The sequence below is a fragment of the Hydra vulgaris genome, chromosome 09, assembly GCF_038396675.1.
Source record: "Hydra vulgaris chromosome 09, alternate assembly HydraT2T_AEP".
In the NCBI taxonomy this organism is placed as follows: Eukaryota; Metazoa; Cnidaria; class Hydrozoa; order Anthoathecata; family Hydridae; genus Hydra; species Hydra vulgaris.
Genome location: NC_088928.1, coordinates 53,512,501 through 53,525,000, shown reverse-complemented (window position 1 = coordinate 53,525,000; position 12,500 = coordinate 53,512,501). Strand labels below are relative to the sequence as shown.

Genomic DNA, 12,500 nt, shown 5'->3' with positions numbered 1-12,500 from the left:
ATGCTGAGTTGTTGGGGCTTTCTGATGTGATTAACATAGAGGACCTATTTCTTATCAACATAATAACATTATCATACCAGCTCTTAAAATGCTTTTTGTTTAGCAAAAAATTACATATGTCTAAATACTGGTTTTGCTGGTTCAGAGTCAAATTATATGGAAAAACCTTATTTTGAGCAATAAACAAACTGATTCAAATAATATGAAATGGTGCTCAATTACCTTCTTTAATTGGCTAAGATTCAACTGAGGATGTCTGGGCCTGGGTTCTTTAAACTCATGGTTATTTTGATTGAAACGTTTAAACCAACTTGATGCTCTATTATCTATATTATTGGAGGCAGAATCCAATATCGAGAAACAGTCATTATTATAATTATTAAAACAATTATTGTTAGCATGGAGATGTTTGTACATGTGTGAGTTTTTGTTTCTCTTCTAGTGTTCAATCATTTGTGTTTTAAGGTAGCGAGAAGTTTTACCTATATAACGGGAATTACATCCTGTGCATACAAATTTATAAACAACAGATGATTTTAACTCTACAAGAAGAGAATCCTTTGGTAAAAACATTAGAAATTTTAAAGGGGGGTAGAAATTAAATTAAAGTTAGTATGTTTTTTAATGATAGAGTTTATAATCTTTTTTATTTGATCAGATATATTGCCAACTTAATTAAGAGTAAAGTAGTTTTTCATGATTTCATTGTTTTTGGATTCATGTTGATTAGTAGAAATAGTTTTTTGGTTAGATAAGAGTAATAAATTTTTTTTTTATAAGCCAAGTTGGATACATGTTGCTTTTGAAAATGTTAAAAAGATTTTTAATGTCCTAATAAAAACCAAGCATAGTATTAATAATTTTAGAGGTTCTATCAATTAAACATTTAATTAAATTTATCTTGCGTGAAAAAAAGAGATGAATATATATATATATATACATGCATCGTATTTAAATAGAGATGTAATATAATGTATTAAATAGAAAAAAAGTTTTTCTACTTTTTGTTTTTGTTTACAAGTACATAAAAATATTGCATTGTTTATATAAAATTAAATTAAATATAAGTATAACTTTTTTAGTTTTTCAATTTGGAACATAACTCGGAGTTTCATGCTTTATGCGATCATCAGGCATTACAAACAATCATAAAAACAAAAAATATTATATACAAAAATACAATACAATGTTACCTTGGATGTCATTAAAGTTTGCCTGATAAAAGTCATACTCATCAATGTTTTTAATTGAATCCAATTTAAACCAAGTCTCTGTAATTGCAATAACAAATTTGTTTTTGTGGCTGCTTTTTGATACTAGTTCATTTCGTTAATTCAATAGTTTCAAAAATAATGTAATGATATGGTATTTTTTGGTTAAACAAAGATTACACAACTTTCCTCCAGGTTTAAATGGCTCTCCCCTATCAATAATCTTCCACCTAAGAATAGGATTTGGAAATCCCTTTTTTTTGATTTCCCAGATTTAGAAAATTTTTTAAAATCATATAATAGGAAGGCAGCTATAGCTGACTTTTAAATTATTCCTGTTAAAAGTTTAGTGAAATTCATGTGTTTTTGGAAAATGTTTTTCAATTATATTTAGAAATTTTTTTGCAATGTTGGTTCTTATATATTTGTATACTGTATTCTAATTTTTTTTTCTTTTTTAATTTTTGTTATCTGCAACTTTAAGGTCATCTAAGCTAACAATGTATTGTATTTTTGTATAAAGTTTTTTTTGTTGTCATGGTTGTTTGTAACATCTGATGATCACATAAAGAGTTAAACTCTTACAAACTTAACATCAAGAAGTAATCCACTGTTGTTTGTAGTGGTTGTCTCTTTTTTATTTCATTGATGAAAATGGAAGATTGAGATATGACTAAATCCACTGACCAACAAAAAAGTTTCATGGCTTTGATAAGTAACAAAGCAATTAAAAAGCTTAAGGATGGCTTTCAGGTAAAACTAAATTAACAATCTAAATTGTTTAAGTGAAATTGATTTTTTTAAAATGCAGAAATAGCTGAGCTTAATGAGAAAGTGAAAAGACTAGAAGGGAAAATGCAAATTTATCACCTTCTAGTTTACCTGTTGTATATTATAGCCAAATTGCTTAGCAATTAGCCAAACTAGGTTGCGAGCTGAATAATGCAAGCATTGAGGTGGCAAAAAGTCATGAAAAATTATCCAGTAAAACTATAAAAAAATGTTGGAATTGTTGTTTTGCCTAACTCACAAATAAGTATAAAGGAGAGCGGTAAGATAGATGACAAGTACAACAAATCAATGCGTTTGCTGAACAGTTGAATAATAATAAAATCATCATTCAGACACAATCTAAAGTTTCCTTGGTAAACATTACATCAGAACCATTATTTTTTGAATTTGAAAATGAAGTAGCACAAAGCGAGAGGCTGTCTGCAGCAAAAGAACTCTCAACAATTGAGGCATACAAAAAAGGGTATATACAACCTGGTTGCACTCCTTATAAACAGGCTGAATTGTGCAATTGAATAAAGAGAAAAAGTATAAGAGGAGAGCAATAAAATAATAAAATAAGAAATAATAGAAAAATATAAGAGTAACAAAAGCAACACAATAATAAAGACCAATCCTTTTGATTTGTCATTAGAAGCGGAAAATTGTTGTGTATCGAATTGTTGCAGAAAATTGTTGTGTCACTATAACAAAAAACATTGGCAGCTGCAAAGTTCACCCATTTGAAAGAAAGCATTGCCATGCCAGGCTTGAAAAGGCTCATATTAGCGAATCTTATAAATCTCATCAAAAGTTAAGCAATGCACAACTTCTTTTTTATCTGAAGCAAAATAATAAAACTAGCTATAAACCAATTAATTTTAATTACAACAATCCTATCTCCTTTAACTCAATAAATTATCCAAGCTGTTCACGCCTGTTTTGACGAACAAAGTGATGTTATTGCTATTACAGAGACTTGGTTTAAATTGGATTCAATTAAAAACATTAATGAGTATGACTTTTATCAGGCAAATAGAGATATTTTTAAAGGAGGAGTTGTCATTTATGCAAATAACAAAATTATGAATATAGAAATAGTTAATCCGCATCTTAAAAATTAAGGTATTGTCGGTGCCTAATAAAATGTAATAATTTTCATGTAGTTGTTGGTTTTATATATCAACCACAAAATTCTACAGCTGATTGAGTCTTTAATTAATATTTCTCAATAAAAAATTATTAAAGAATCAATCAGAACTGCTTCAAAACTCAAGTGGCAAAAAAATACATGAATCTCATTGTGGTAGGAGATTTAAATTTTCCTAACAGAGAATGGACAGCTGGCAGCTTTAATGCACATGCTAAGGTGAATAAACTCACCTTAGCATGAATTTATTAAGTTGAATGAATCTTTTCTGTACCAAGTAGTAAATTTTCCAACATTCAAACAAAGTGATTCTGTTGCTGCAGTTAACACCCTTGACCTTGTTTAAGCTTTCAATATGATTTGCATTGATTGAGTACTTGAATCAAGTCAGCTGGGTAGAGCTGTTTTATGATAAATCACCCTGTGAATGCTATGAGTTATTTTTATGTACTTACTTTTTTATGTATGAGTTATTTTCACGTAATGAGTCACGTAGATTTTTTATTCCTATTTTTAATAATAAAAGAATAATAACCTTGGTTGGATGCAAAAGCATTCTCTATTTAATTCCAATGTGCATTTGCAAAATCAAGAATCTTGAAAGTCTTTCAACAAAATATGTGTTAATGTGAAAAAACAAATCAACTTGAGACTGCAGAAAATTTTTAAAAATGATTGCTGATGAAAAAATACTAGAAATGTTATTATTACAGTTGTGGTATACATTTATATGCACACAATTAAAGTTACACGAAACAGAATAAACTGTAAAGAGCTAGCAAGCTAGTTCGTATAGCGGTATAATACAGTCACAGAAAATGATGCACTGCGGTAACTGATAGTTGGTAATTTTGTAATGCTAGTCTATTTTTTATTGAAAACTATACCAGCAACTATCAAAGAGACATTTACAACATCTGCATCAAAGCATTCAAAGTATCTGCAACCCGATTATTAAAAAAATTATATCAAGCTAGGCAATTGCTATTAATTCCCTGACAAAAGGGTTTGCGATGACTGTAAATAAGAGGAATGAATATTTGGTCAGTATGCCAGATGATTAAATCAGTTTTGTTTTCAATTTTAAATTTATGGATAAGGTCACCACAATTTCTTTTGTCACTTTGTGAAGTTAGTCCAAGTTTAGCACATCTTGTCTTGTATCAAGGTACTTTAATTCATAAGGTATTTTTGTTGCACAGCGTTGTATTTTTTCAATTTCAGTAATGTCTTTTTTTAAATGAGGGCACCAGGCTGTCACAGCATATTCTAAATGTGGATGTATGTAAGTTGTATAGAGATTTTTCCAGACTGTTAAATCTTTGCTAACAAAGGTGTACTTTAACATACCTAAGATTTTATTAGCCTTAGCAGCAGGAGTGGAAGTTTCATTATTGTACTTTAGATCATCAGAGAGTTAAACACCAAGGTCTTTTTAGTTTTAAACTAAGTATCTAAGTCACTAAGTTTCCGCATGTGTTTTTTTCTGTTAAAAAGCATAGACTCAAAAGCAATGGGTTTTGATGAAATTAGTCAGTTTATTTTAAAACACGCTGCAGAAAGTTATGTTGATCCATTTATCCACTTTTTTAAATGAGTTTTGACACTGGATGTGCCCCATACCATTGGTCTGTTGCAAATATATCACCAATTTATAAAGTAGGATCAAAACTTGAGTAAGAAAACCATAAATCAGTATCTTTAACGTCTGTGATATGTAAAATGTTTGAAATGCTTATTTAGGACACAATTATGAAACTTTAGTTTAAAAAGGTCTTATTTCTAAGAAGCAATCTGGTTTTGTTCCTAACAAATTATGCACAACAAGTCTGATTGAGACAATTGACACCATAAAAGTAAACCATTATGTGTAATATATCTTTACTTTGCAAAAGCTTTTTATAAAGTAGAACACAAAAGGTTATTGAAAAAGATTAAAGCATATGGTATAACCGGTAAAATATATAATTGGATTAAAAGTTTCCTTACAAATAGGGACAAAGAAATACTGTTAGTAAAACAGTTTTAGAATAGGTATCTGTTATAAGTGGCATTTCTCAGGGTTTGGTTTTGGTTCGATTTTATTTCTAATCATAAACCACTTGCCAGAAGTTACACCCTGTAAAAATCATATGTAACATGACCAAAAAAGTCTGTTGTTGCCCTTTTGAAGGGACAAAGTGTATACCCTTGGGCACCTAAAACATAAAAAATTTAAATCTTCTACTGATATCCAAGCCAGAAATTTTGCTTTAAATTTGATGATTAAAATTACTGCTTTTTTAAATATTTGACGAATGTATATGTGCCTCCATCATCAAATCCATTAGTTTTTAGTATATAATGGATGAAATAAAAGTTAATAAAAAATTAGATAATTTGCTTTTTATCAACATATAACAAACATTTATAAATGTTGAGTTAAATTATGAAATATAAATAAACCAAAAATATGAGCATATAAAAAATTACAACAAAATGCCAGCAAATGTTCTCAAGTATCATTTTGTGGCATTTTTTCTGGGAAACACCACTGTCTTCAGATTAACCCATAATGTGATAAGTGTATGATATAAATTGTAAAGATTTTGTATTTAAAAAATTGAAAATGCCTACAAAAGCCAAGACACATGATGAATTTTGCAAATGTGTGTGCTTCCTTTGCATAAAGAAATTAACTAGAACTGACAGACTTTCAAAAAACAAAAGTATTGCAGACTATTGGCCAACACATAAACTTTACCGATGCAAGAACACCTCTTGGAATTTGCATGAAGTGCAGATTTCTTTTGAGCAATTATGACAAAGGTTACAAAAGCACTCCTCATCCAGCTCTATACGATTTCAAGTCTCTTGCAATCAAACTACTGACAAGGACAATGTGACTGCCTTATTTGTAGCATTGAACAACTCAAACTAAATCAGCCTCATTCATTACAAGCTGCCAGCAAACCCAGCACTTTCACAGTTCTATCCACACCAGCTGCATCTGCTGTGAAATAGTGTGTCGTTGATACCCACACAATTGTACTCCTGAAACCAGACATGCAAGTTTGCAAAAACTTGTTGAGTCTGATGCTATTGGAGCCCAACAACTTACTTCTTCAGTAATCAAAAACACACTGTCCTCTCCTGGTGGAACAATTTGACTCACTCAAAACCAAGGAGGAAAACGTCTGCCTGTATGACAAGTTGGTATTTTTTGAAGGAAAATAGGTATATAGCTATAGACATAATATTACTACTGTGTTTTCCTTTATTTAGGTTCATATCTGCACCAGCCACCACTTCTAGAAACCTTGACTACAGCTGGTCTTGTGCAAGTGCAATTAAGTACTGGCTTATTAAATTCAAAAATGAGACTGCTGGCCACTACACTGAATTAAGTTGGTGCAGGCAGTTGTTGAGCCTTACTTTTGCCAATAGTTTGCTGACATAGGCAAAAAACTTGATGATGTTTTTACCATTTCCTCAATAACACCCTTTGAAAAAACCGTTACATAAACTGCCGCAAGACAAGCTGAGCATTGTATTGATGTAGAGGACCTTTGTTCAAAGATTGTTTCAGAGAGGAAAGTTTCTGCCAACCACACTGTGAAACTTGCCTGGTTGGACGAGGTTTTTTGAAAATGAGTGTGTGCATCATTGATTACAACAAAGAAACAGTGAGCCCCAAGCAAAAAACATTGCAACTTGATGTCAAGATGTTGCAAAAACTTACTACAATGTCATAAAACTGTTTGATCTCATTTAAGTAAACAAGCCCCAATTTATTATCAGCACTGATCTTAAGCTTGCCAATATCATATGTTGGATTCAATTACACAGCAGCAAGCATCCTAGCTGCTGGTGTGAAGCTGAACCTGGCAAACTCAGTGACATTGGAGCCTTGAGTGACATTGGACCTTTTAAAAGTGACTATGAAGCATTTGTCAGTTCAGTTTTTAGTGAACAGGTAACAGAGGCTATCCATGTCAATTTCAAGGTGCACTGGGAAAAATAAAAGAGACAAACTAGCCACCCTGAGTATGGTCATAATTTGCTCTAGTGTGTTCTCGGTTACAATTGCAAGCACTTGAAAACTAAAGAAGAATATTCGAAAGAGAGAAGTATTATGTAGTAAAACTTTGGAAAATATTGTACATCATTTTGTCTCTGAGTGAATTTGTTTATGTACCTTGTGTTTCTTTTGTAATTTATTTTGTTGGAATTATTAAAATCTTTTTAGAAAAGTGAATTTCAGCAAACATGTATTTTTTTCAAAGTTTCAGTGAAATATTTCTCATAGGTATACTTGAGAGAGGCACATATACATTCGTCAAATATTTAAAAAAGAAGTAATTTCATTTATCAAAATCAAAGTGAAATTTTTGGCTAGGATGCCAGTAGAAAATTTAAATTTTTTATGCTTTAAGTACCTAAGGGTATATACTTTGCCCCCTCAGAAGGGCAACAACAGAGTTTTCGGTCATGTTACATATAATTTTTACCAGGTGTGGCATATATGTATACATACACACACATATATATATATATGCATTTATATATATATATATATATATATATATATATATATATATATATATATATATATATATATATATATATATATATATATATATATATATATATATATATACCCCAGATCATATTCTTCTAAACCCTAGATCATATTCTTCTAACCACCAGTTACACGCAACCGTTGGATAGTTCGATAAACACATCTCTCAGTAATTCTATGCACCTTTACTAATTTGAATATTTCAGCACCCGTAAGTTCTTCCTCATAATGTCGTTGAAACAACAAACAATGAACATTCATAATGACTACAATAGAAAGAACAAACCCAGTTACTATTGACAAATTCAGTTACAATTGATAAGCATCATTGTTTAGTTACAATTGTACTAAACTGATACAAAACTGATAAAAAATTTAATGATAAACACTTGTAAATAATAAAATATAGGAGACCAGAAGGTATGCACATTGATTACTGACAGAACTTTCCGGTCACCCTTTATATATATATATATATATATATATATATATATATATATATATATATATATATATATATATATATATATATATATATATATATATATATATATGTAAATTATGTTAGTGTATTTTACAAATAGAGTGCTCAATGTTCTTAAAGAACAGAGCAATAATAAATTAGTAAAAAACACTTATCTAACTTTTATCTTCGACTTGAAGTTTCACCATTGCTGGATCATCAGGAAGAGTCACTAAATCTCAAAAAATATTCAATTTATAGAAAAAAATATTTATACAAAATTTATAGAAAAAAATATAACTTCCTGTAAAATATTTTTTTTCTATAAATTGAATTTTTTTTGAGATTTAGTAACTCTTCCTGATGATCCAGCAATGGTGAAACTTCAAGTCGAAGATAAAAGTTAGATAAGTGTTTTTTACTAATATATATATATATATATATATATATATATATATATATATATATATATATATATATATATATATATATATATATATATCAACCCTCGGAATTGGAAAAATAAGGTTAGCAATAGATTGAATTATTATTATTTTATTTATAGAGTGCTAAGAATAAAGTTGTTTATTTCCCAAACACAAACAAAGATTATCTTGTTTATTGCAGCCTTGCTATCAAGGTATGTTTTTAAAAAAAATGTCAATTATAATGTAATTATAAAAGTTATACTCATTAAATGTAAAACATATTTTTAACTCATGCAGTAAAGGGCCTTGACAGTACTATGGACGAGTTTTATTTCATTATGTATTATGGACAGTATTATGGACAAGTTAGCTCAATTTTTTTTGTATAAAATTCACAAAAATTTGAATAGTTATTGGTTACTATAAAAAATTTCTATGGAGATTTTTATTTCATAAAACTATTTTTTTTTTTTGCAATTCAATACATGCATACTTGCTATTTTTTTTTAATGGCTATTGGTAACTTTCATTGTGTCTAAACGTAATAATTTTCATTTAAGATTTAACAAGCTTCCAAGTGCTTTCTCTTGGTTAGTAGTATTGCGAGTATACATGACCCCTTTATACTTACTTTACTCTTTACTATACTCTGCCTGTCTCTATCCTATTCATTTTGCAGAGAGACCCTGCCCTATAACCATGAACTGAAGACCAGGCTTTTACTGAAAGTGCTGTCAAAATGAAACTTTTCGTTTTATTTTCGACTAATAAAGTTTGGCTTGTTTGTTTGACTGATTGACTAGTCTAAAAAGGAATACAAATATTGCAAGTTTCTAATACAAAGTTTACACAGTCGAGAAAATTTCTTTTTCAATATAGCCAAGGCTGTAGAGATGTCTTCTTCAACTTAGCCAGGGAAAGTCAGGGAATCTACTTGATAAACAGGGGAAACTTTATTTTTGTGAGTCAGGAAAAAATTTTTTGTATAGTTGGCATTATGCAGACTTTGAAAAATTAATACATCATTGAATTACATAAGGTTCATTCCATTCCAAATGGACCAAAATTTTAGGATTTCAACATGGATCCCCTCAGATTTTAATGAAACTTAGTGGTTTTGTTAATATCAATGAGGAAAGCATTTCCTGAAAATTTCAGCATAAAATCTTTTGTGGTTCATGAGATATGGTCATTTGAAATTTCTGATTTTTCCAAAAATTAAAACTAGAGTAGCAAAAACATGTTTTATTTATACTTTAAAGCTCATATTTTAAAAACAAAATTTCAGAAAACCTAATTTTTTATAGTATATCTTAGTTTTGTCTAAAAAAATATTTCTTTTCACTTCTTAAACTGCAATGACAATATCTCATGAACCACAAAAGATTTTATGCTGAAATTTTCAGGAATTGCTTTTCTCATTGGTATTAACAAACCCACTAAGTTTCATCAAAATCTGAGGGGTTCATGTTGGACCTTGATCCAGTTGGCATGGAATGACTCACTAGCATCATTAGCAATCAAACAACATAATCCAGAAACTAATAAAAGTGGAAGTCCTTGTATTAAAATGGATCGCTCATTCAAATATCTGAGATGGGATTTAGTAGTCTAAGGATAATCTTAACAAGATTAGTAACAAGATTAAAGTATGTTATTGGGATTCAATGTTTTGTAGACATACCACTGCAACAGACTTACTTAAGCGAATAAATAGTTGTTAATCTGCTTTGGATCTAAACAGATACAACTATCAACAGTTGGTCAACAGGTTTTCAGGATAATTGTGTTAGGAAGATAAGAAACTGGCTTATGTAAACTAATAAACAAGGCTGTAAATGACATGAAGATAACAACCTTCAAGCAGTTTATAGCCTTCCAAACAGCTACAGAAACCAGCAGTTGAGCTCTAAGAGTTATCATAAAATGATTTTTTAAACTTTCAAAGGATTATCCTGCTAAGTATGAAGAATATGGTATCAGTTTTCAGTCTTTTTTTTGGCACTTTTTGCCTTACAAGGTTTGTGTTTGTAAAATAATGTAATAATGTTTTTTAATTTTTTAGTTAAAGTTTATGAAATAGATGTAAATTAAAAAATGCTTACATGATTTTTTAATGCAGTTTTTACTAATTTATCATAAAAACTTATAAATTAGTGAAATGTTTCAAAGAATTACAATAAAATATATTAAAGATTGATGATTTTCAGCAGAACTAATTAGTATTTAAAAGGCTATTATCAAAGAGTTATTTAGCTGTAAGAAAAGGGCACTGGTAAAATGCAGAAATAAGGACATTTTCTCCAGTAAAATGTCTTTATTTCTGCATTTTACCAATCTTGCCAATCTACAAATGTCAGCATTTCTGCATATAACCTGTGTCCATAAAAAAAGGAGTTGATGACGAGTTGCTTGTAGCATGGCTTTTATTTTTCTGCTATGTCTTACGAAGTATCAAACAAATGATCTAGTGTATAAGATTGTTAATTTAAGGAAATAGTTAAAAAAGGAAAATCTAAGAATGTATTAAAATAAGAATTTTAGAATATGCAAATTACGAAAAAATAAGAAAAACTACATATGTTTTAGAAGTAAAGTCGGAGAAACTGGATCAAGACAGGGTTAAGATCATGATCACCCTGCTAGTGGCAGCATATAGTCTCGTACAACCTGCTTCGTTTCCTGCTGCTTTGTAGGATTTGCTTTTCTGGAAAAAGGCTAGGCAGCTGGATATCTCAGATATTATATGTTTGTGTTCTGTTTGAACCTTTGGTGTGGTGTTAGGAAAATAGCAGGAAAATTTTAAGGCAAAAACTAGTAGAAATAAATTCTAACTTAAAATTTCCCTGCTTCGGGACTATTGGTTGAGAAAAGGAAAGAGATGGTGTCTTGATGAAAATACTTATATTGTGCAAATGTAAACTGTAACTAGCTGTTGTCTTGTAATAGGCCTCCATGGCAAGTACTTTAGTGGTAAGCATAAATATTCTGTTGACCAGCCTTGCACTCGTTCTTTCTCTACTAGACTTACATAAATTTAACCCTGTATTTAATTGTTTACTATCTGATAATAAATGCTCAATATTCTTGACTCAACTAAAAAAACAAAGAACAACAAAAAGTTTTTGTTTGTGCCTCTAGAGTACCTAAAAATGTTAAACGTAAAAAACCATCACCAATATTGAATTGTTTTAATCTATCTTTTACAAACATTGTGATCTTTGAATAAACATTCCATCAGTTAAATCTTACCTCTTGCAAAATTCACCAGATTTACTTACCAGACTTACCAGAGATTAATTTGAATTCAACTGTTTCATATTCAGATCTCAGTGTCAATGGCTATTATTTATTAATTTGCAACAATTTCAATATTGACATGCATAGCCTTGACATGAAGTTATGCATCAATTCACGTATTTGCTGTGAAATCAGGTTTGAATCCTATGACCATTATTTTATATACTTTCATTTAGCAACTCTTTACTCAATCACTTTTATCTTTGTTCTTTATTGTTCTTCTTCTTCTCAAGACTGAACACATTTTAATGTTATTTATGATCAAATCAACTAAGCCTTTAGCCAATATTATTGTTATTGGTGACTTAATTATTTATCACACTGAATAGCTTGGCTCAAGCACTTCTGACCCTGCTTGCACTAAAGCTCGTAATTTTTGTGTTTTTTAATCTCCTTCTCAGATTAACCTTCCTACTCAGATTATCTCTTAATCAGTTAACTTTGTATTTTGTTTTCTAAACAATCCTAATACTTGACTTCCCTCTATGGTTTGTATCTTGTCTCTGACCTTAGCTTGCATTCAGTTTCTTTGTTCTCCTTTAGGTGGTTGGGTTGGGTTGCTATGATCTCTTTAAATCTTTTATTTTGCTCTTCTTCAGATTTATCCAATTATTAC

General features: G+C 29.8%; 1 protein-coding gene across 4 annotated transcripts in view; it reads left to right on the top strand.

The window, feature by feature from the left end:
- The window catches only part of LOC136084864 (uncharacterized), an 83,531-nt gene that overhangs the window by 27,880 nt on the left and 43,151 nt on the right, over window positions 1-12,500 (top strand). For all 4 annotated transcript variants that reach the window (XM_065806054.1, XM_065806051.1, XM_065806053.1 and 1 more), the window contains exon 9: window positions 8,722-8,796. In XM_065806054.1, the coding sequence (XP_065662126.1) occupies window positions 8,722-8,796 (75 nt within the window). The remainder of the gene's footprint in view (window positions 1-8,721; window positions 8,797-12,500) is intronic.